At 34.5% G+C, this 23,670-nt stretch overlaps 1 protein-coding gene and 1 non-coding gene across 2 annotated transcripts; both read left to right on the forward strand.

The window, feature by feature from the left end:
- The first annotated feature begins 4,513 nt into the window (after positions 1-4,513).
- Positions 4,514-4,729, forward strand: LOC113176792 (small nucleolar RNA U3). The gene has a single exon (XR_003300090.1). It is a non-coding gene; the product is annotated as a small nucleolar RNA U3 (small nucleolar RNA).
- Positions 4,730-13,407: 8,678 nt separating this feature from the next.
- LOC144254222 (olfactory receptor 4A47-like) lies at positions 13,408-14,373 on the forward strand. The gene has a single exon (XM_077797234.1). The coding sequence runs from the start codon at positions 13,408-13,410 to the stop codon at positions 14,371-14,373; it is 966 nt and encodes a 321-aa protein (XP_077653360.1).
- The last annotated feature ends 9,297 nt before the right edge of the window (positions 14,374-23,670 follow it).

Here is a 23,670-nt window from a genome sequence, read left to right on the forward strand (position 1 = left end):
TTTTAAATGTTATTTTCTTTTCTATTGGTTATCTTTTTTCTCTGTTGACTGAATCCCTTCCTCTATATTTGCTTCCATTAGATTTATAGTTTAATGTCTTATATTTAAGTATTTAATTAATTTGGGGTTGAATGTTATATATGGAATAAAATAAGAACTAAATTTTTTTCTTGGGCAAGTGCATGTCCAGTTTTTTCAGTATTATTTATTGATAATTGTCCTTTTCCATTGTGTATTTTTGGCGCATTTTGTCAAAAGTTCGTTGGGTGTAGATGTGTGGATTTATTTCTGAGCTCCCTTTTTTTCCCATTGGTGGATGTATCTGCTTTTATGCCAGTACCATGCTGTTTCAGGTTTCTATTGGTTTGTAGTATGGTTTGGGATTTTGTTCAAGATTGCTTTGGCTACACATGGCCCACTGTGATTCCATACAGATTTTAGGGTACTGTACTAGATGTGTGACTGGTATTTTAATAGGATTGCATTCAGTTTGTAGTTTGCTTTGGATAGCACAAACCTTCAACAATATTAATTCTTCTAATACATGAACATGGGATGTATTTCTGTTTATTTGTGTCTTCTTCACATTGTTTTGCCAGTGCTTTATAGTTTTCATTGTAGAGATTTTTCACCTCCTTGATTAAATTTGTTCCTAGGCATATGCGGCTATTTGGCCTTTAAAAGTTCTTTTGATTTCTTTTTCAGATAGTTTGAAGTTACTGTACAGAAACATTACTGATGTCCATATGTTGATTTTGTCCTATGATGTTGCTTTTTATGTGTTTTTTAGGGTTTTTCATATACAAGATCCACCCATTTGCAAACAATGACAGTTTGGCTTCCTCCTATCTAGGCTGGATGCCTTTATTTCTTTTTTTGTTTTCTCTTTACTACTTCCTCTGAATAGGATTTTCAGTTTTACATTGGAAAAAAAATTGGTGAAAGGGGTCTTCATTGTCTCATTCAGGATCTTAAATATAAAACTTTTTACTTTTCATATTGAATAAGATGTTACGTGTTGATTTGGTATATTTTCATTGAGGTACATACCTTCTATATCTAATTTATTGAAACTTTTCATCATGAAAGGGACCATAATTTATAAAAATTATGTTTTTCTGCATGTATTCAAATTATCTGTATATTTTTTCCATTTATTCTATTAAGATGGTGTGGATTGGGCTGGGATTGTGGCTCAGCGGTAGAGTGTTTGTCTAGCATAAGCACGACACAGGTTCAACCCTCAGCACCACATAAAAATAACGGCATTGTGTTGTGTCCATCTACACATAAATAAATAAATAAATAAACATTTTTTAAAAATAAGCATGTGTGGATTGTTTATTGATTTGCATATGTCAAACCATCTTGCATCCCTGCAATTAAATCATGTGGCCAAGATTAAAAATTTTAATGTGTTGTTAGACTTACATTAGTAACATGTAGTTGATTATTTTATGTCTTTGTTCATCACAGATATCAACTGTTTTTTTTTTTTTTTTTTTTTTTTTTTGGTGGTGTCCTTGTCTGATTTTGGTATGAGACTAATAGGGCCTCAAAAATTGAGTTTTGAAATATTCTTTTTAAAATTTTGTAAGTGTTTGAGAAGAACGGGTATTAGTTCTTCTTTAAATGCTTGATAGAAATGAGCCATGAAGTTGTTTGATAAAGGAATGTCTCGTATTTATCAGAAAATTTTTATAACTAATTAAATCTCAAAACAAGTTAAATTGCCAGAAGCTCCAACACAGATTAACTTTGAAAGCATCTCACTACTTGAAAGAAAACATACACAAAGGTTATGGGTGTTGCTCAGTAGTAGAGCACTGCCTAATAAGCCCAGGGCTCCAGATTTAATCCCTAGCAATTTACAAACACACTGACACACACACACACACACACGTTGAAATATACACAATATTATTCCACCTCTAGGAGGTAGATAGAATGGTCAAATCCACATAGGCATAGAGTAGTTTTGAAATATTTTTCTGTGTCTATTGAGATGATCATATGGTTCTTATCTTTAAGTCTATTGATGTGATGAATTACATTTATTGATTTCCAAATGTTGAACCAAATTTACATCCCTGGGATGAATCTCACTTGATTGTGGTGCACAATTTTTAAAATATGTTTCTGTATTTGATTTGCCAGATTTTATTGAGTCTTTTTGCATCTATATTTGTTAGAGATATTGGTCTTGAGTTTTCTTTCTTTGATGTGTCTTTGCCTGGTTTTGGAATCAGGGTGATATTGACCTTATAGAATGAGTTTAGATGTGCTCCTTATTTTTCTTTTTCATGAAATAATTTGAAGAGTATAGGTAATAGTTCTTCTTTATAGGTCTTGTAGAACTCAGCTGTGTATCTTTCCAGTCCTAGGCTTTTCTTGGTTGGTAGGCTTTTGATGGCATCTTCTATTTCATTGCTTGTAATTTATGTGTTTCAAATGTGGATATTATCCTGATTCAATTTGGGCAGATCATATGATTCTATAAATTTGTTGATACCCTCAGTATTTTCTATTCTATTGGATTACAAGTTTTAAAATTAATTTTTAATTATCTTCTGTATTTCTATAATGTCTGTTAAGGTCCCAAACAAGTCAAGATGGTGCCTGGCATTTTGCCAGAGGGAGTGGTTTGTGAAGTAATGCCAGCGAGCCATTAAGTGCAGAGATTCCTTATTGGTTGACTGCTGTATCTAGTTTATGTTAATTAAGATAAGCTGTGTGGAATGTATATATACCCCTCCTGTCCTACAATAAACGGCTCCCACTCTTGCAGCATCAATGTACACAAGTTGCTTGTCACCCCTTGGTTATTTTGCTGCAGCCGGACTGCAGCAAATGTCTATTATGATATTTCTTTTTTCATCTCATATGTTAGTGATTTCAGTTTTCTGTCTCCTTCTCTTTGTTAGCATGGCTAAGAATTTGTCAATTTTATTTGTTTTTTTCAAAGAACCAACTTTTTGTGTTGTTGATTTTTTCAATTGTTTCTTTTGTTTCAATTTCATTGATTTGAGCTCTGATTTTAATTATTTCCTTTCTTCTACTGCTTTTGGTGTTGATTTGATCTTCTTTTTCTAGGGCTTTGAGATGTAATTTTAATTTACTTGTTGACTTTTTTTAAAATTTTATCATTGATTTCTAATTTCATTCCACTGTGATCTTATAGAATGCAGGGTAGTATCTCTACTTTTTTTGTATTTGTTAAGTATTGCTTTGAGGCATAATATATGGTCTATTTTAGGGAAGGTTTCATGTGCTGCTGAGAAGAAAGTGTATTTGCTCATTGAAATACGTTAAGTCTGAGTTATTGATTATACTTTTGAGTTATATAATTTGTTTGTTCAGCTTTTGTTTGAAAGATCTATCCAGTAGTAAAAGAGTTGTGTTAAAGTCACCCAGAATTATTGTGTTGGTGTCAGTTTGACTCTTCAACTTGAGAAGAGTTTGATGAAGATAGTTGCTGCATTGTTTGGGGAATATACATTTATAATTGTTATATCTTATTGGTATATGGCTCCCTTGAGCAGTATGAAATGTCCTTTTTTATTCCATTTGATTAGCTTAAAGTCTACTTTGTTTGATATAAAGATGGAAACCCCTGCTTGCTTCCATAGGCCATATGAGTGATATAATTTTTCCCAATCTTTCACCTTCAGTCTGTGGATGTCTTTTCCTATGAGATGAATCTCTTGGACATAGCATATTGTTGTGTCTTTTTGAATCCAGTCAGCTAGCTAGCCTATGTCTTTTTATTGGTGAGTTTAGGCTATTAACATTCAGGGTTATTATTGAAAAATGATTTGCATTCTCAACATTTTTGTTTTTATTTGTTATTTAACTTGACTTGGTTTCTCTTTTGATTAAATTTTCCTTTAGTATAATACCTACCTCTGTTGATTTTTATTGTTGTTTTTCATTTCCTCTTCATAGAGCAGATTTTCTAGCTGTAAATTCTTTTAAATTTTGTTAATCATGTAGGATTTTTATTTCATCATCGAATCTGAAGCTTATTTTTGCCGGATACAAGATTTTCGGTTGGATTTCATTTTCTTTCAGAGCTTGATATGTGTTGTTCTAGGATCTTCTAGCTTTCAGGGTCTGTGTTGAAAAATCTGCATATAACCTAATTGGTTTCCCCCCATATGTTATCTGATTCCTTTCTTTGGTGGCTTTTAATATTCTCTCCTTATTCTGAATGTTAGGCATTTAAATTATAATGTGCCTTGGTGTGGATCTGTTGTGATTTTGTACATTTGACATCCTGTAAGCCTTTAAAATTTGATTATACAATACATTCTTCATTTTTGAAAATTTTTCTAATATTATTTTACTGAATAGTTTGTTCATTCCTTTGGTTTGGAACTCTATGCTTTCCCCTATCCTGATAACTCTTAAATTTGATCTTTTTATGCTATCCCATATTACTTGAATGTTCTGCTGATGGCTTCTTAGCATTTTCACTGCATGGTCTACATTCTTTCCAAGATTATATATTTTTAAGACTATACTTTTAGTGAGCATTTCTATAGTTTCTTACTAGAGAAGTTTCTCTGATCATGTAGAATACCTGAAAACACAAGGAGGAGGCGTAGTGCTCCCTTCTGAGTATATGGCTGGCTTTTGTTGTTGCTTTGCTGCAACTGCCTGTTGCCATTGATGATCCTTCTTCTCTCCGTTTTGGAGAGCAAGAAGAAAGGAACACAGTCTGCATGGTTTCTGTAAAAAAAAAAAAAAATAAAGAAAGAAAGAAAGAAAAAGGAAAAAAGAAATAAAAAAGATTATATATTTTGTCTTCCAAGTGGTCTAATCTGAACATTTAATTTGGCTTTCAACTTAACTTTTAATTTGTCTTATTGTTTCTTTCATTTCAAGGATTTCTGTTTGGTTTTTATTTAGTACCTTTACTCCCGATTGAAGTATTCTTTTGCTTTTTGTATTTGTTTATGTAGCTCTTTCCTGAAATGATCATTTGCTGCCTGTGTTTGCTCTCTTATATCATCCTTTAATTCACAGAATTTTTAAATTATGCACATCCTGAATTCTTTCTCTGTCATTTCATCTCCTGAGCAGGCCATGGATTCTAATAACATGGCCTCTTGATTTGTTTGGGGCACTTTCTTCCCTTGTCTTTTCATGTTGCTACTTTGTCTTCTAGCTCTGCCTTTCTAGCTCTGTGGATCCAAGGCTTTACCTGTTTACTCTGTAGGCTCCTGTAGGGTTGCAATACCTCTCCTTTGAGGGGAAAGACAATGTTAACAGATCCTAATAAAAACAATTTACAACCTAAAATCAAATAGTCGCAATTAAGACATTTACAGTTTGGTTGCAATATACAGATATAGTGAATTCAATCATTATCTATAATATAATCAGTAGGTTTGTAAAAGGGTTTACAGTTTCTGATGGTGGACAAAGAACTGGGGGTTAGGTGTGGGAAGATATGCTGAGGAAGAAGGAGGTGAGGATATAGAATTATTATATCTTAGGAAGTCTGAAAGAGAAATCTAAAGAATAAGGTTAGTAGCAGGAGAGTAAAGAGGAGGTAATTTGGGGTAGACAAGTATGTGAGAAGACAGTAGAGTATATAAAACAAACACACATATATATTAAGAAAAATTTTAAAATGTTAAAATAGTAAAAATTGGAGTGATAAAAGCATATACAACACAACTGTAATATAGCATTCAGTCATCCGTATCCTCAATATCCTAATTCGTGCAATGTTCTTGGTTTTGCATATGTTGGGGATGTGAGGGCAGGAAAATAGAGAGGGAGAAGAAAAAAAAATCTTGAAGGAAGAAGAAAGGATTGTTTTTGTTGGATATCAGTATCTTTTCTACTACTCTTCTCCTCCAATAGTTGGGGTCATCTGTTGTTAGCTAGTATCTCTGCCCTCAGGATGGGGAAGGTAACCAGTGAGGGAGGGTTGGTCCTTGGTGGAGGGCATATGGAAGTGATGTGGCACCTGCTGGTCCCCTAAGAGAGGCTGCACCACACGGTTCTCTTCTTGGGCCCACTAGTGGTATGTGAGTGCCTGGTCTCATCTCCTTATCTCACCTGGAGACCTCCCAGTTCCTGGTCTCTGTGTTAGTCTCTAAACTGCTTCAAACTCACCCTCTCCCTTACTGCCTCCTAGTGAGGGACCCTTTTCTCTGGGGCTCTTGTGTGTGGCACTTTGTGGGTGCTGCACTCCTGCCCCACTGATAATTGTTTTGTGTTAGGCAGTCACTTTGCCATGTTAGCATCTGCTGGGGAGAGGAGGAGTTAGAAACTGGGTACCTGGCCACCAGAGTTCCAAACTGGGAGTTGCCCCCACTAAAGATGATGATGAAAGTGACCCAAGATGGAGGCAGTTGTTTTTATTGATGGGGTGTTTGGTCTGGTGAGTTAGCTGAGTGATGGTGTTGGACAATTAGCTCAGAGACAAGCTCTGTGGTGTGCAGTGTGTGGCTGCTAGCTGTCTTTAGAGCCTGTGTGAAGTTCCCAGTTGCAGGCAGGATACCCTGCATAAGTGACTATATACATTGCCAGAGTCTCAAGATGGAAGTGACTGGGGAGAGCCCCACATTGGTAGGTGGATGTCCACATGGGTTTGGCAGCTGAAAATCTGGCACATGGGTAGCTGCTGGGTGTCCTGCGTGGAAGCTCTGTCCAGGGTTTCTGCTGGGGTGGGTGGCTGAAAGTTCTGCATAGGTGCTGATGCCAATGATCCCTCTCAGGTATCCTGTAGTCCTGCGTAGGTGAGTAGTTGAGATACCTACTTGGATGCTGAGGCTGGGAGCCTTGCACAGGTATGGTGGTTGTGATTCCTGAGTGGGAACAGGAATATTGCTCACAGAGAAGCAGTATTCTCACTACTTGAGTTTCAGGCCACAGAGTGACACATAATGCTGCCTCTCTGTGGTCCTCCATCTTTGATCCCTTGGCAATGCTTTTTGAGTCTTAACTCTCCGTGAACAGTTAGTAACTCTGCATTAACTTGTTACTTCGTTCATCCAAACTTTGATATTTTCCTTGTATAGATAATATAACATATTTTGTTAGATATATGCTTAAGTATTCCATTTTTGGAAGTATTGGAATAAATGGTATTGTGTATTTAAATTCATTATCCACTTGTTTGTGGTTTGTATATAGGAAAGTGAATGCCATTTGCAAATTAACCTTGTATCCTGCAGCTTTTCTGTAATCACTTATTCCAGATTTTTGTAGACTTTTGTTTTTTGGATAGTCTTCACAGATTATCATGTTATTTGGAAACATATTAAAATTTGTTTCATAACTATGCATTTCTTTCTATATGGTGCCTAATTATATTTGCAGACACTGTCAGTACAATGTTGAAAAGCAGTGGTGAGAGGAAGAATCCTTGCCTGTTCCTATCTTACAAGAAAGGCTTCTGGTTTCTCTCTGCTGAGGATGGTATCAGTTATAGGCTGCATTGTAGGTAACTTTTTTTTTTAATTTTAGGAAATTTTCTTCTATTTATCATTTACTGATAGTTCTTTTTAAAAAAAGAGATGAGTATTGAATTTTTAAAATGCTTTAACTGAATCTGTTGATATAACAATGTAAATTTTCATCTTTATCCTTTGTTTTAATTCATGTCATTAATTGATATTTGAATTCTAAACCAGCCTTATGTATCTAGGCTATATATAAGTTGGTCCTTTGTATGATTGTTTTTACATTATCAAATTGAATTGCTAATAGTTTGTTGAAATTTTTTGGAAACTGAAAGAGGAAATCCTCCTTATTCTCATTTAAAAGAACCTTAATAATTTCAAATTCCTGAGTAAGATCTGTAATGCCCTGAGGGTTTGTTCTTGTCATGTCTTAGACTTTTCTCTTTTCCATCTACTATGCTTAGTTGTTCCCATTATTATTTTGTGACTATGTTTTAAAACATAAATCTGATGCAGTATATCTATAATCTCATTTTCTGTTTCATTAAATATTATTTCTCCATTTAACAGCATAAAATAATAAATAAATAAATGTTCTGATATTTTTCAAAACACTAATGAACAAAAGGATAAATAATTAGTTAATACAGCTACATCATAACTCTTGAAAAAAATATCCCAAATCCCAAACAAAATGTGAGAGAAAATTGAGTATTAGGTAAATGGAAAAATAATTGGCCTAGAAGTGTGGAAATAAATGACAAACTCATCTTCAGTGAAACAAACTCACTGAACTGATATATTATTTTTGTCAATTATCATTTTGCCAACTTTACCATGTATCTGCAACTTTTTATTGTTGTTGTTGCATCTTTTTGACCATAGTAATGTGATTGATCTATTGGCATATTTACAGATATAAACTTGTGGGAATTCCCAGTGAACATGATTAAGGAGGACTCAGTCTTGGATCCACTCCAGGGCAGGACTCCATGGTTAACATGGTTTCATGGTATAAATCCCACAATGATCCTCATCTTTGTCAGGTAAAAAAAAAATGCTCTTTATTAAGGGCCTAATGTAATTATTTGAAAAGATGCTTCAGTAAGCTTAAAGCATTATCTACATGAAGTGCAATATTGCTGTCTCCTAATCTATAGCACAACTATTTGTCTATACTAACACCAACAGAGACTCACTACAGAAATGAACAGTATTTATTAATAAAGTTACTGGAAGAAAGAGAAATGTTCCTTGTAAAAAAGGTTAAGTTACCATCTTCCTACATGATCATGTGATTTGTTTGCCTTTTTGAGAAATTATGCTATAATGGAAATTTTTAATTTTTCTATTTTCAACATGGAATTCATTTGAAATTCATCTATGCTGCTGGTAATGATTTTCTGCAAATGTTAGAAGATTCTGAAAACAATGAACTGACATAGATGTATTGCTTTAAATATGTATATACAGAAAAAAGATCAATTTTTTTTCCCTCATGTATCCTGGGGTGAAAAGGAATTTTCATCTACTAATGAAATAAAACATCTCATTCAAACTGTAGACAAGATTCCAAAAGTAAGACTTTTAAAATTGATAGTAAAAACTAGACTTTGTAATTGTTTGAATTTTTTATTACATAGGAAATTGTATCACTTGAAGTAGCAAGAATTAAAATGTTGGGGAAAACTGCTGTGAGTACATAATGGCTGGTGAGTTTGTAAATGAGAGTTGTAATAAATGAATTTTGCAACTATGTTCAAGATTTGTGCTTCATCTGGAATAGTAGAGGTGACAAGAGGATTTCTCAGTCAGCATCAAAACTCCATCCACTGAATGCATAACCCTGGTGAAGACTCAGCTTTAATGAGAACGTGACACTCTGTGATTCCTGGAAATTTACCTAATTTGGCTGATGTTACAGAAGGTAGGTGCTATGTACACACTAGTTGGTTGAATAAAAAAATAAATAAAAGATTAAATGCGGAACATACCTTTTTTTCAATATTTCCCTTTATTTTAGAGATTGTGGTAATCACTCTGGTCTCTGAAGTTAGCATCTACTAAAGAGCAGATGCAAATACAGTGGTAGAAAATCATTATGAATATTTGAGTGAAAGACTTGATCAGATGAGCATGAATAATTGTTAAGAGATCAATTCAGGCAGTTAGCAGGACCATGTAATCTAAAGTCAGGGAAGCCATGATTATAGGTTGAGCATGTGATAAAAATCCTGTAGGAATTTGGACAAGTGAGAGATTTGATCTTAATAAGATTAAACATACAATTTGTGTTGCTTCCGCAAATTGGCTTCCTGGGGTCCAAGATGAAAATAGGTAGAACTGAAAAGTGGTTCTTGCAGTAGATCAAGGATGTATTTGGTTGCAATGAGAATTATCAGATTTATAATATATCAGAAAGGGAGGGTCCTAGTACAAGGCAAGAGAGTTTCTTAAGTGTATGAATAAATAGCATGAAAGGAATAATAGATGGATATCCATTATGTGTCAGAATGTCAGAATAGGGACTATAAAGTTATCTAGGAGGAAATATCATTTTATTAGATAAAGAAAACCTCAGAAGGAATAGATTTATCACAAAAAATTAAAAATTCACTTTTGTAAAAACTAAATGGACATCTAGTTGGAGATGTGAAGTAAATAGTTGCAGATAACTTTTTAAATTAGGGGAGAGACAGTGGTGAGGACAACAAATTTCATCATTCTTTGAGCATTTGCAGGTTAGGAAAAGGGAGAGTGTTCAAGCAAAGACCCTAAAAGGAAGGTTCAGTAACTTGGCAGGATATTTGATAGTGTGATGGCTATTGGTCACACATTGTGTCACATGAAACAACAATTTTTTAATTTATTATTATTTTTGTTCCTTTCCTCCCTACTTACATTTTCCTCAAATATATGTTGAGATCTTAACCTCCAGTACCACATAATATGAAGTGTGTGTGTGTTTGTGTGTGTGTGTGTGTGTAGGATTCTTGCAGAAGTTGACAAATTAAATTAAGTTCATTAGGGTTGTCCTTGATCTAATAGGATTGATGTCCTATTAAAAGGGAAAATTTGGACGTAGGGAAATGATACATGAACACAAAACTTGTATCTATGAATCAAGGAGAAGGGGTCTTTGCTTTTCCTCAATGTCTTGCAAAGCAACTAATACAGCACAGATTTTGATTCTGAATTCATTGCATGCTAAATTCTCAAACAACAGATGTCCTTTAAATTAAGTAGTTTGCTAATTTATTACGGCAACTCTAACAAAAGAACATGTATTTTGGTACTGGAAATTGGGGTGCAGCTACACGAAATACCTAAAAGTGTAGAAGTAGTTTTGGGATTGGGTAAAGGTCAGATGGTTGGAGAAGAATTGCGATCCATTATAGAGAGAGCCTATATGAAGAGACTGGATGCAACTATGAGCATCAAAAGATGAATAACACAACTTTTTCTTTTGTGTGCATATTGAATGGAAGAGGGATTACTCACTATTTCGGAGTGAAATAAAGTTTCCTCCTTCAAACTGCAGACAAGCTTCCAAAGGTAATACTTTCTAGTCAGTAGCAGAAATCAGACTTTGAGATTGTGTGACTATTTCATTTTTCAGGAAATTATATCACTTGAGTATGTAAGAAAATGTGGATAAAAACTTGTGCAGGTGGAAAGTGGATGTTCAGATTGTATAAAATAGTTATGAAATATAGATTCAAAGAATTTAAAATATAAGTCAGGGTCCATGTTTTATCTTCAACACTGTTGCTTCCATTTGGAAAAGTAGAAAGCCCAAGATGAAAAGCTGATTCCTCAGTCAGCCTGGAGATTTCTCTCCTCTAATGACATAAGCCCAGTGTAGACTCTGAACCTTCATGAGCTAGTAGACACACTGATAGCTGGAAGTTCAACTCGTGTGAATAGTTTGACACAATATAGTGTTCTATGAATACTTGTTGGTTGGATAAATGAAAGGATTGAAAGTACCACACATCTTTGTACAATAATCACTATTACTCCCCATTTCTTTTTTTTTAATTTTTGCTTCTGTTCTCTGAGATTAGCATCTATCAAAGAGCAAATGCTGTATGTGGCAGGGGGCCCATGCAGTTGACAGGGAATGTAAGAGAATTAAATGAGAATGATCACATTTGCATGATAATATAAATAAAAAGCCAAGGGGATTTAATAAATGTATAAAAAATGTGAATAAAGGAAGGAGAATACTGTCAGACTTTGACTTGAAGTATAAAGACAGAAGGAAATATCTTTCTAGAAAAAACTAGAAAGGAATAGATTTATTGTGAAAAATGCAATATTTACTTTTGTAAATATGAAAAGGATATCTACTTGAAGATGACAATTAAATAGTTGTAGATATCAAGTTGAAAACAAGGCTGTGATAATGTTGAAGATATGCAATTCAGAGAGTTTTAGGTATTTATGGGTTAGGATAATGTGGAATATTCAACCAAAGACTCTAGAAGGAGGTTTCAGGGAATTGGCAAGCCGAGACTATGGTAATTCCTTGTTTGTCAAGTTCTCACATGAAACTATTATGGTTTTATTGTGTCCCCCCATATAATTTATATGTTGAGGTCCTACCTACAGTACTGAAAAAAGAAGCTCTATTTGGAAATTTGGAGGTTGTGAAAGTCATCTAATTGTAAAATGTATGAGGCTGGGTCCCAATCCCATGTAAATTATATTCTTTTGGGATAGAAAATTTAAATATAGGGGAAGTGACACAAGAATACAAGGTGGTCATCAGCAAGGCAAGGATGGAGCTGGTCTTTCCCTCATGGTCTTCAGAGGGCTCCACCAGTGCCCATACCTTTATTTTGAATGTCTATCAGCAGGGCTCTGAGACAACACGTTTGTGTTTATAGCATCTGTAGCTCTAGCAGATGAAGATAGCTTTTGGTACCAGGAAGAGGGTGCTGCTGCTGCTATAAATGTCTAATATATGAAGCCACGTTTTGATTGATTAATGGATAAATGTTGAGAGATGTTTGGGAATCATGATAGAAGGAGCCCAGATGGCCTTGAAGAGATGGTGGGTAGAAATATGAACACTGAAAGATGATGCTGATGAGATCTCAGAAAGGAAAGAGGAGAGCGTTGGAGATGGCATCTGTCTTAAATAACAAAAATCACTGTGAGCACAATATTCCTGGAAACCTAATGCTAAAATGCTTGGGGGTGACATTTACAGTGAACTTTAGGGCCAAAGAAAGTGGAGGGAGGGCATCATTTTCTAAGTTCTTAGCACCAGTATTAATAGAGTGATTGGTAGTCTATAGTCTTCCTTTGGTAATTTGTTTTATCCACTCTTCATATGAAAATTACCTTAGGTGAGTCTTCAGTTTTACACTATATCACTTCATACATAGTGCATCTTTATGTAAATTTCATGTTCATTCTCTTTTGTTATTTCACATCTTGAAACTCATCTAAAGAGCAGAATAAAATAGACATTATTATTGCTGTATGTATATAGGTGAATGTATGACCAATGTGATTCTGCAACCTGTACAATCAGAAAATGAGAAATTATACCCCATTTGATTCAAATGTATGAATTGTCAAGATCATTGTACTGTCATGTGTCACTAATTTAAAAAAAAAAAAAGAGTAACTTTCTCTGAGAAACCTTCCCCCAAGTCTCAACAGGTTTAGATATTGAAGCACTTTGAATCTATAGCATGGCATCAATAAATATATTCATCAACACATTTCTCAACTTACTCTTTAAATTTTGGACCATATAGTTACATATCAAATCACTTAGGGCAGGAAAATGTGTCTTATTTCACTTGGTAATCCAGATATCTCCTGAAGGGAGGAGTGTGATGCAAGGAGATTGTGTGTGTGTATGTGTGTGTATCAGATGAACAAAAACATAAAATACTTCTAAGGATTTTTTTCATTGTTTTACAGGTAAACTGCTTTACTCTCTGAAATCAGCATCAATCAAAACTAGATGGAACACAGCAACAATGTAACTTACTTTGTCCTCTTGGGCCTCACACAAAATCCAAAGGAGCAGAAAGTACTTTTTGTTATGTTCTTGTTCTTCTACATTTTGACCATGCTGGGGAACCTGCTCATTGTCCTAACTGTAACCTTCAGTAAGACCCTGCACTCTCCAATGTACTTCTTTCTTGCTAATTTATCATTTGTGGACATTATTTATTCATCAGTCATTTCCACCACTTTGATTTCAAACTTATTCTCAGGAAAAGGTATGGTATCCTTCAAGTGGTGTATGTCTCAGCTCTTTGCAGAACACCTTTTAGCAGGGACAGAGGTCACTCTTCTGTTGGTGATGGCCTTTGACCGCTATGTGGCCATCTGTAAGCCCTTGCATTATTTGCTTATCATGAGGCCATGGGTGTGTGTGGTGCTGCTGGTAGTCTCCTGGGCTGGAGGTTTTGTGCACTCTGCATTTCAACTTGGCATTATTTATGGGCTCCCTTTCTGTGGCCCCAATGTCATTGACCACTTTATATGTGACATGTATCCCTTATTGAAACTTGTCTGTGTGGACACCTATGTCACTGGCCTCTTAGTGATTGCCAATGGGGGACTGATGTGCTCTATTGTGTTTCTGCTCTTACTCGTGTCTTATGCTGTCATCTTCCACTCTCTGAAGAACCTGAGTCAGGAGGGGAGGCGGAAAGCTCTCTCCACCTGTGGCTCCCACATCACTGTGGTTGTCCTCTTCTTTGTCCCCTGTATTTTCATATATGCAAGACCAGCCAAGACTTTCCCCATTGACAAATCATTGAGTGTGTTTTACACTATTATAACCCCCATGCTGAACCCCTTCATCTACACTCTGAGAAACTCAGAGATGACAAATGCTATGAAGAAACTCTGGAAAAGAAGTCACATCAGGCAGGAAATCACTGAGTCTCCCACTACAAAGAGAAACATTTCACTATGAAGCTGTCTCCTTCAGAAGCATTGTTTACTTCAGAATTAAAACTGATGCCAATTTGCTCTGGTAATTTTGTTAAGTATAATTGAAGAATAGAATATAGGTTTTGACATTAACATATTTCCTCAGTGTATTGCTCATTCTACAGTGTGTTGTTTATCAGTGGACCTAGGAATTTTGGTGCACATATACTAGGAAGTCAATAAAAATATGATATCTAATTCTGAATGAAATTTCTACAAGGATGTTTATTTAATTTTTATATTAATTTTTAATAATGTTGTCACTTCACATATTTTTATATATAATTAAATTTTTAAATGTATTATTCTAATTTGTTATATATGACAGAAAAAAGCATTACAATTCATATTACGCATATAGAGCACAATTTCCATATCTCTGGTTGTATACACAGTATATTGACACCATTTGTGTCTTAATACATGTACTTAGCATAATGATATCCATCCCATTCCACCGTCTTTTTTACCCCCATTCCCCTTCCCTTTTTCTCCCACCTCTTTGCCCTATCTAGAGTTTGTCTATTCCTCCCATGCTCCCAGTATGAATGAGCCTCTTATGTCAGAGAAAACGTTCATCATTTGTTTTTTTGGGATTGGCCAACTTCACCTAGCATTATCTTCTCCGACTACATTCATTTACCTGCAAATTCCATGGTTTCATTCTCTTTTATTGCTGAGTAATATTCCATTATGCATATATACCACATTTTCTTTATCCATTAATCTACTGAAAGGCAAGTGCATTGCTTCCACAGTTTAACTATTGTGGATTGTGCTGCTATAAACATTGATGTATCTGTGTCCCTGTAGTATGGTGTTTTTAAGTTCTTTTGTTATAGATCGAGGAGTGGGATAGTAAATATCTTTATGAATAAAATTTTGTAGTATTACAAGGATGTTTGTTTAGTTTATCTATTTATTTATTTATTTAGAGAGAGGATTTTTAATATCTATTTTTTGGTGGACACAACATCTTTATTTTATTTTTTTTAATGTGGTGCTGAGGATCGAACCCAGATCCCCACACAAGCCAAGCGAGCTCGCTACCACTTGAGCCACATCCCCAGCCCAATTTTTATATTTATTTTTAACAACTAACTTTTTGTTTCTCATTTTATTTTTACTTTTTTGTTCATTTTCTATAATAGTTAAATGCTATATTTGTCTTATTTTTATATGATATTACTGGCATTTATAATTTTATTGGAATAATTTTGTTTTTAAACATATATGGAAAGCATAAGAAATATGAATGTTACAATGTAACGCTTTCAAAATTGTAAATCTGAAAAAAATATATATGATGAATTACTCACTAGCATCTCCAGTACTCATCCCAGGTGCAGCGACAGTGTTTCTAAGTTTCTTCTAGTTAAGAGAGCTTATCATTTGTGCAACATGGGTGAACTTGGAGTTTGTCCTGCTAAATGATATGAGCTGTACACAGAAGAGAAATACTGCATAATGTCATTTGTATGTGAATACTAAAATCTTCACACTCACAGAATCAGAAAAAAGAATGATGGTTGTCATAGCTGGAGTGTGAGAAAGCAGACATGTTGGTCCCAGAGTACCGAGTTTCATTTACAAGCTAAACAATTCTGGAGTTGATAGCATGGTAGCTATTATTTCTTTTGCTGTATTGTATACCTGACTCCTGGTAAGAGAGTAGACTAATGTAACCTACTGCAAAAAGACTGAAGAAAACTTTAATTATGTGACATGATGGATATGTGAATTATAATTGTCATTTCACAATGTGTACGTATATCAGAATATCATGTTGTACACCCAAAACATGTATGATTCTTATTTGTCAGTCATAAATCAGTAGAACTAAAAAAAATAAAGAAACTAAAGATGATACTACTATTACTGCTAATATATGATTACTATTTTATATGGTTGCATATATTGAGTAAAGCATCCATTGATTCTATTATTTTTAGTGGTGATTTATTTCTATATTTTCCATCATAGTTTTTATTTAAAAATATCTTTGGTTTAACATATTTTCAAACTCAGATAGAAGTTAAAAGATATTCTGTGGACCCTTCCCTGAAATTCCTCATGTACTAAAATTATTCCACATGTTTTTTTAATGTCTTGTCTCTATTTTTGTATCAGTACATATGAATATATATCTCATTATATATACATGTATGTCTCTCTAGACATATGCCAATATGGTTTTTTATTGTTCATTTCTCTAGGTCATTTATTTGTTTAGACATTTTAAAAATATATTTTTAAGTTGTAGATGTATACAATATCTTTATCTATCTATCTATCTATCTATCTATCTATCTATCTATCTATTTATCTATTTATTTATTTAATGTTGTGCTGGGATCAAACGCAGTTCCTCCTGCATGCGAGGCAAGTGCTCAATCCCTGAGCCGCAACCCTGCCCTTTGTATAGACTTTTTGATCATATTTTCCTTAAAGGAGTCAATTATAGGCCTGATGAGCCTTTAGCCTTTAAACTCCAATATTTTCCAAAACTTAAGACACTATTGAATAACCACAGCACAGTGCAAAGTTAAGAAGTTGACATTGAGTCAATACTATTACACATCCACACAGTTTATTGCCCCTTCACCTACTGACCCAATGACATTCTCTTTGTGGCAAAATAAAACACAAGGTCACACAGTGTATTTTCCTGGTATATATAAAGCGAGGATTCCTTTCATATGAAACATTCCTGAGCCTTTCTTTTTTCTGTATGTCTGTATCCTTAAGTTTTTTTCAGGACTTGCCTCTGGAGTCCATCATAAATGTAACCTTGAAACAGCATTTTAAGAATGGATTGAAGCAACAAAACACCACATGTCTATATAAGCACTTTTTTTTTTTTTTTTTTGCATGTGATAAGCTCAAAATCCACCACATGGCTCATGAAAAAACTCCACCGTGTAAAGATTCATGCTACCTGTGAAGAGGTTGGATACCATTCAGGCTGCACAAAAGAACCCTAAAACTCGCCTTCTCAGTCTTCAAAGTCAGGCAGAGTACATGGCAGTTGTGTGGTGGAATGTCCTGTATGCTCCTGTTCAGGTTTGTGAGCTGTTACTTTAGGTTGAGGGCCAGATAATACCTTTATCAGGAGGTTTTGCATGAATTCCTCTTAGATACCACACATGTGGTCATCACTGTAGTCTGAACAGTTACTTGCAATGCCACATGTATTCACTGGTCCATGATTGTATCTTCTTTTGTGCATGCCTACCCTTGAAAAACAATTTTGAGCCAACTTTGAGTACACTCTGTAGGTACTTCCTTGAAACAACTTATAAATCATTTATTTTTCAGGTCCCAGCTGTGTACAGTGGTGCACACCTGTAATCCTAGAGGCTCTGGAAACTGAGGCAGGAGGAGCACAAGTTCAAAACCAGCCTGAGCAACATAGTAGGGCCCTCAGCAAGGTAGCAAGACCAAGTCTCACATTAATATATAAGAAAGGGTTGGGGATGTGTGGCTTAGTGGTTAGGCACCCCTGAGTTCAATCCCTGGTTACAAAAATCAATAAATTAAATAAAGGTAATTTGTTTTTTAGGAAATTGTGTCCAGGTGTTTTCATGCATTATCTGATTCGGTCGATTCTCCATTTATTGACAAGAATCTCTTCTTGCTTTTGGATATTACACTATAGAAGAGAGAAAGTGCAGTGAATGTATGTAACCCTGTTTATTCTAAAAGACTGAACAGAAAAATTTGAAGGGGTGAGAGTCTACCCTATTTGAGCAGCCCAGGTTTTAACATTCTATCCAGTTTGACTGGTGTTTTCCCACAAAGGTTTTGAAGTGTTTCCTCCAACCAGAATAGCGGCAGGAGCGGCTTCTGTGTAGGGAATGTGTTGTGGGTGCTGAAGTCTGCAGAGGGAGATGCTGGTGGCATTGGGAGAGGCTGAGGCTGGAGGACAGGAAGGATGATGTCCTCTTCCCTCAGGTCACATGGTGCAGGAAACACTGTCTGTACTGTCTGTCCTCCGGGTTGTAGGAGCATCCTTGGTGAGTAGATTTCCATTTGTATCTCATGAGTTCCTGTTTTGACATGAAGACTCACAGAGGAGAAATTTTCTCTTTTAAAATAACTTGAAGAAAGAATCATGGAATTTTGCTTTTAAGCATGGCACTGACTTTGGGTTAAGATTCATTCCTTCACTTTAGGTTAAGGAAAAAAAATATGTATGTACTCTCCCAACCTATTTTTTATAAAGTGGTATAGCATTAACCAATTATGCTTAAGAGCCTATTACATTTAACTTGTGATCTGTATTTTACCTATTTATAAAGGCTAAATAAATTTTCCAGTATTTACTTATACTTTTTCTTGTAATGTTAATTTTGGCCATGATGGGGAAATACAGAGATTTGCACTCATATCTATAACAAGCACATAAGCCAGAGATAAAGACACAATGGTTTTGAACACATTTCATTTGACATTAGAAAACCATTAATGGGAAACATTGAGAGATGGGATACAAACAAGTTGATCTGTAGGACAGTATTTCAAAAATGATTAATAGAAAAACATACAAACATCACATTATTCCCAAACAACTTCATTGTAACAGATAAACTTTCAAGAATATGTATAGATGTGATGATGCCTAGTACTTAACACGGTAGAACAATAAATTCTGACATCCAATACAAAAATACAAGGCATGAAAAAAGCACTTAACCATGCTCTTTAGGAGAATAAATAAATCATGGAATACTACTCAGAACTGACACACATATTTCATTAGCCTAAAGGGTTTTGAAAGAAATTGTAGTTCTATACTATATGTTAAAAAATTAAACATATGAAAGATAAAAGATAACCCAATCTGAATTTTCTAAAGAGGCAAAAGTTACACTACTTGCAGTAAAAAAAAAAAAATAGGATATGGGATTAATATCACATTAGTGCAATAGATTTCAAAAGATACACTAAAACTATTCAAAATAAAACATATCAAAATACAAAACAGGACACACATGGTAAGTTGCTGAACCACTACAACTGACTTCATAAATACATAATTTCAGATGTGGAAGAAAAACAGTATCAGAGCATGCAAAAATATTTAAAGAAATAATGAAAGAAATATTTTTAAAATATATAAAAATATTTTTAAAAAATTTGATAGACTTCACAAATACTGACCCAAGAAGCTGCTTGAAGGTAAGCATAAAGAGCATAAAGAAAACATATTAAAGCACATCCTATACAAGTTACTCAAAGTCAATAAGAAGGAGAGAATGTTAAAAGTTGATTAAGATAATGGTGCTCTCAGTGGTTCTCATTATAAAATGTTAAGGAAAATCATTCTAGCTCATGAAAAATGATCCTAGGTGATACTATCAGTGTAAACAACCAGATGAAAATAGAAACTGCATGAACAAATTTTTAAGATTTTTGTTATTATTTAAATCCCTTTAAATATACCTGATTAAGATAACATACTATGGGTTTTCAAATATATGTAGTTTGATGATAATGCCATAATGGCTCAGAAGGAATTCTGAGTTCTTATAAAATACATAGTGTTATAATAGTATCACCTGCTGATAGGGTGAAATTATAATTTATAAGCCTCCCAAAGTAAGAGTTATGTCAATAAGTAAAATAGGAAGATAAAAAAATAATCCAAAGGAGACATAAAATGGAAAAAAAAAACATACAAAGCACATAGAAAAATGGCAAGATGATAAGTTTAAAATGAACTTTACCACGAAGTACATAAAATGTAAATGATCTAAATACCATGATAGAATGCAAAGTTTGCAGACTCCATAGAATAACAAGACTCGTTTATATTCCCCCTATAAGAAACACACTTTAAATATAAGACATCAAATATATTTGGAATTTTGGTAGTTCATAACTTCCTGTGAAATAATTAATTTAATTCAGATTAAAATTTATTTTACTTGATGCTAATTCAGTTATTTATCGTTGTATTATAATTGATAAAACTCATATTTTTTAAACTTTCTTTGGTCTCTTTGTGTCAGTTCTAAGTTTGAGATTTGTGCTTCTGTCACTATTGCAATTAGAATAGATAGTGACTTATTCAATTTCTCATTAGTTATTAACTTGTGATCCAATACCAAACATATATTACTATTATTTGAATCTGGAATGTCCCAGAAATGCACACAGAAGTTGGTTCCTTGCTATTGGAAGATGGCTAACACGTGTAGAGGTGAGGCCTACAGGTAAAGTTCAACCGTGGGAGGTTTTAGGTGGCTGGTGGGGTTGTTCTTGAAAAGGATTGTGGAACTCTGATCTCTTCCTCTCTTTCATTTTTGTATTTCATAAGTTCTGTGGGCAATTTGCTCTGCATCTTGTTCCCCACTATGATGTGTTGCTTCACCAAAAGCCCAAAGCAAAGAGGCTAATTGGTGATGGACTAAAATATCTAAAATGGTGAGCCTAAATAAACCTTTTCTGTTATTAAGTTGAGTTAGCTCAGGGACTTGTTATAGTAGTGGAAAACAAACAGGTATGATAGCTCTAAGGTTTTTCTAATGGAGGAAATCATTTTTATCTTATTTTGTTCTCCTACCTATTTTAGCTTAGGCTAATTTATGGGTTTTTTTCTAACATTTTTAGTTGAAAATTTCTTAGTCTCTTCTTTACTTTTTAAATAATGTAAACTCTTATGGCCTTGAATTTTCCTCTGAGCACTGGTAATTGTATCACATTGTTTGAGATAGGGTTTTCCTTTGAAGAATTCTGTACGTAGTAGAATTTTGGTTTCAATTTTCTCTTTCAGAAAACAGTTTTTAAAGATGGGATTGTTGGCTTTAATATCTAAAAAAATAACAATTGGCTTCTATTCACTTTGTCATTTATTTCTAGATTATTTTAAAAGGCATGTTAAGTATTCTTACTTAACAAAATAAAAGTATATTAGATACTTCTGTGTACCAGATACTGTATGAGCACTCTACACATATTTTAATGTATTATAAAAACTTTAATTACAATAATTCTTTTCATTTCACAGAAGAAAGATGTTTATAGGTTTAAAAAACTTTCTCAGAGTTATAAAATAATAAGAAGGATAGTTAACCATAACCAAGTCTCAAAACCTGTTTGCAGTCTTGCAATTTAAAATCCATAATAGGATATGTTCAAAATGGTTTTATTACTCCATCTTAACTCACATTTTGGTCTGACTGAAGTTCAGGTCCAAATTTATCTTATCTCCTAATATTTGGATGCTTCCTAATTCTGATTAAATCTTACAATTTTTTAAAAACATACCAAACTTTATTTTTAGAGCAGTTTTACAATCAAAGAAAGGTGAGCAGAAAGACTTTATATATAACCTCTGTCCCCAACAAGGTAGCCTACCCTACTCTCTTAGTCCATTTCTGTAACTATAATAGAATAACTGAGGCTGATAAATTCATAAAGAACAGAGGTTAATTGTCCTAGGGTCCACAGAAGCTTGGAAGCCCAAGAGCCGAGCACAGGCATCTTGAGATAGTCGGTAGAAAAAGCAGGAGAGGGCAAGAATGAGACAGCAAGGGAGGGCTGAGCTCACCTTTGTCAGGAACCTGCTCTTGTGATAAGCAACCAACTCCCACAATAACAGCATTAACCCAGTGGCTATCTCCTCCCTTGAGGGTTCTACCTCTCAACACTGTTGCATTGTTCTAGCTCAAGAAGTTTATGGGTCTCTCTTAAACCATAGAAGACACTATTAAATTCCTACACCATGGTGGTACATTACAATTATTATTATTTTTATATATATATTTTTAGTTCTCGGCGGACACAACATCTTTGTTGGTATGTGGTGCTGAGGATCGAACCCAGGCTGCACGCATGCCAGGCGAGCTCGCTACTGCTTGAGCCACATCCCCAGCCCCATTACAATTAATTAATCAGTAATGACACGACAGTATCTTTCAAAGTTCTTTTTTTTTTTTTTTTTTTTTTTTACATCAGGGTGCACTCTTGATTCTTGATGTTGTGCTTTCTGTGGACTTGGAAAAATGTATAAGACATGCATCTCTATTGTGGTATCATAGAAAAGTCTTCTGTGATCTTCTGTGATCCACCCAGGCATCTCCCTTCCTCCAACCCCTGACAACTAGTGATGTTTTCACTTTCTCTATATTGTTGCACTTTCTAGAATGTCATATGATTGGGGCCATACAATATGTAGCCTTTTCAGACTGGTCTCATTCACTTAGCTATATCCTGTGAGGTTTCCTCTATGTCTGCTCTTGAATCAGTTGCTCATTTCTTTCAAATAAATGAATTACATTTCATTATCTGGATGGACCACAGTCTATTTATCCACTCATGTCCTGAAAAGCATCATTGTAGCTTCGATGCTTTGGCAACTATGAATAAGGATTTTATAAACATTTGAGTGTCTCTTTGTGTAAGGGCTACATTTTTGGCTCATTTGAATAAATGCAAAGGTGCCCAGTTACTTGGCTGTGTGGTGAGAGTGCTTGGATTCATATAGAACTGCCAGTTTTCCAGAGAGGCTGACATCTTTGTCTATCCTTTTTTCTATTTGTCTACTCTTTCTTCAATACTACACTGTCTTGATTTCATAGTTTATACTGTATTGAAATTGGGTATTGTTAATTCTCCATTTTTATTCTTACCCTCAGTATTGGGTTGCTCATTCTGAGCCTTTTGCCTCACCATGTGAACCTCAGAATTAACTTGTCAACATCTACTAAATAATGTGATAGTTTGATTGGAATTTCATTTGTTCTGAAGATCTAGCTGGGAAGAATTAACCTCTTAGTGATGCTGTTTGAATCTTTCTTTCCATGAACAGTTAGTAAGTCTCATCCATGCTTTGATATTTTCCTTATATAGATCTTGTAACATATTTTGTTAAATATATGCTTAAGTATTCCATGTTGGAAAGTATTAAAGTAAATGGTATTTAATTTCAGCATCCTCTTGTTTGTGGCTGCTGTATAGGAAAAGGAATGCCGTTTGTACACTTTAACCTTATATCCTGTAGCTTTGCTGTAATCACTTATTCCAGAGTTTTTACACTTTTTTTTTTGTACTAGGGATTGAACTCGGGGGCACTCAACCACACTGAGCTGCATCCCCAGCCCTATTTTGTATTTTATTTAGAGACAGGGTCTCACTGAGTTGCTTAGCATCTCCTCGTTGCTGAGGCTGGCTTTGAACCCAAGATCCTCCTGGCTGATCCTTTGAAGTTGCTGGGATTATAGGCATGCATCATCATGCCCAGCAGATTTTTGTACACTTTTGATTGTTTTTTTTT

This window comes from Urocitellus parryii, chromosome 4 (assembly GCF_045843805.1).
Source record: "Urocitellus parryii isolate mUroPar1 chromosome 4, mUroPar1.hap1, whole genome shotgun sequence".
NCBI lineage: Eukaryota > Metazoa > Chordata > Mammalia > Rodentia > Sciuridae > Urocitellus > Urocitellus parryii.

What these genes read in the sequence shown, in the direction of transcription:
- LOC144254222 (XM_077797234.1), top strand. Translation starts at nt 13,408, where the DNA reads ATGGAACACAGCAACAATGTAACTTACTTTGTCCTCTTGGGCCTCACA.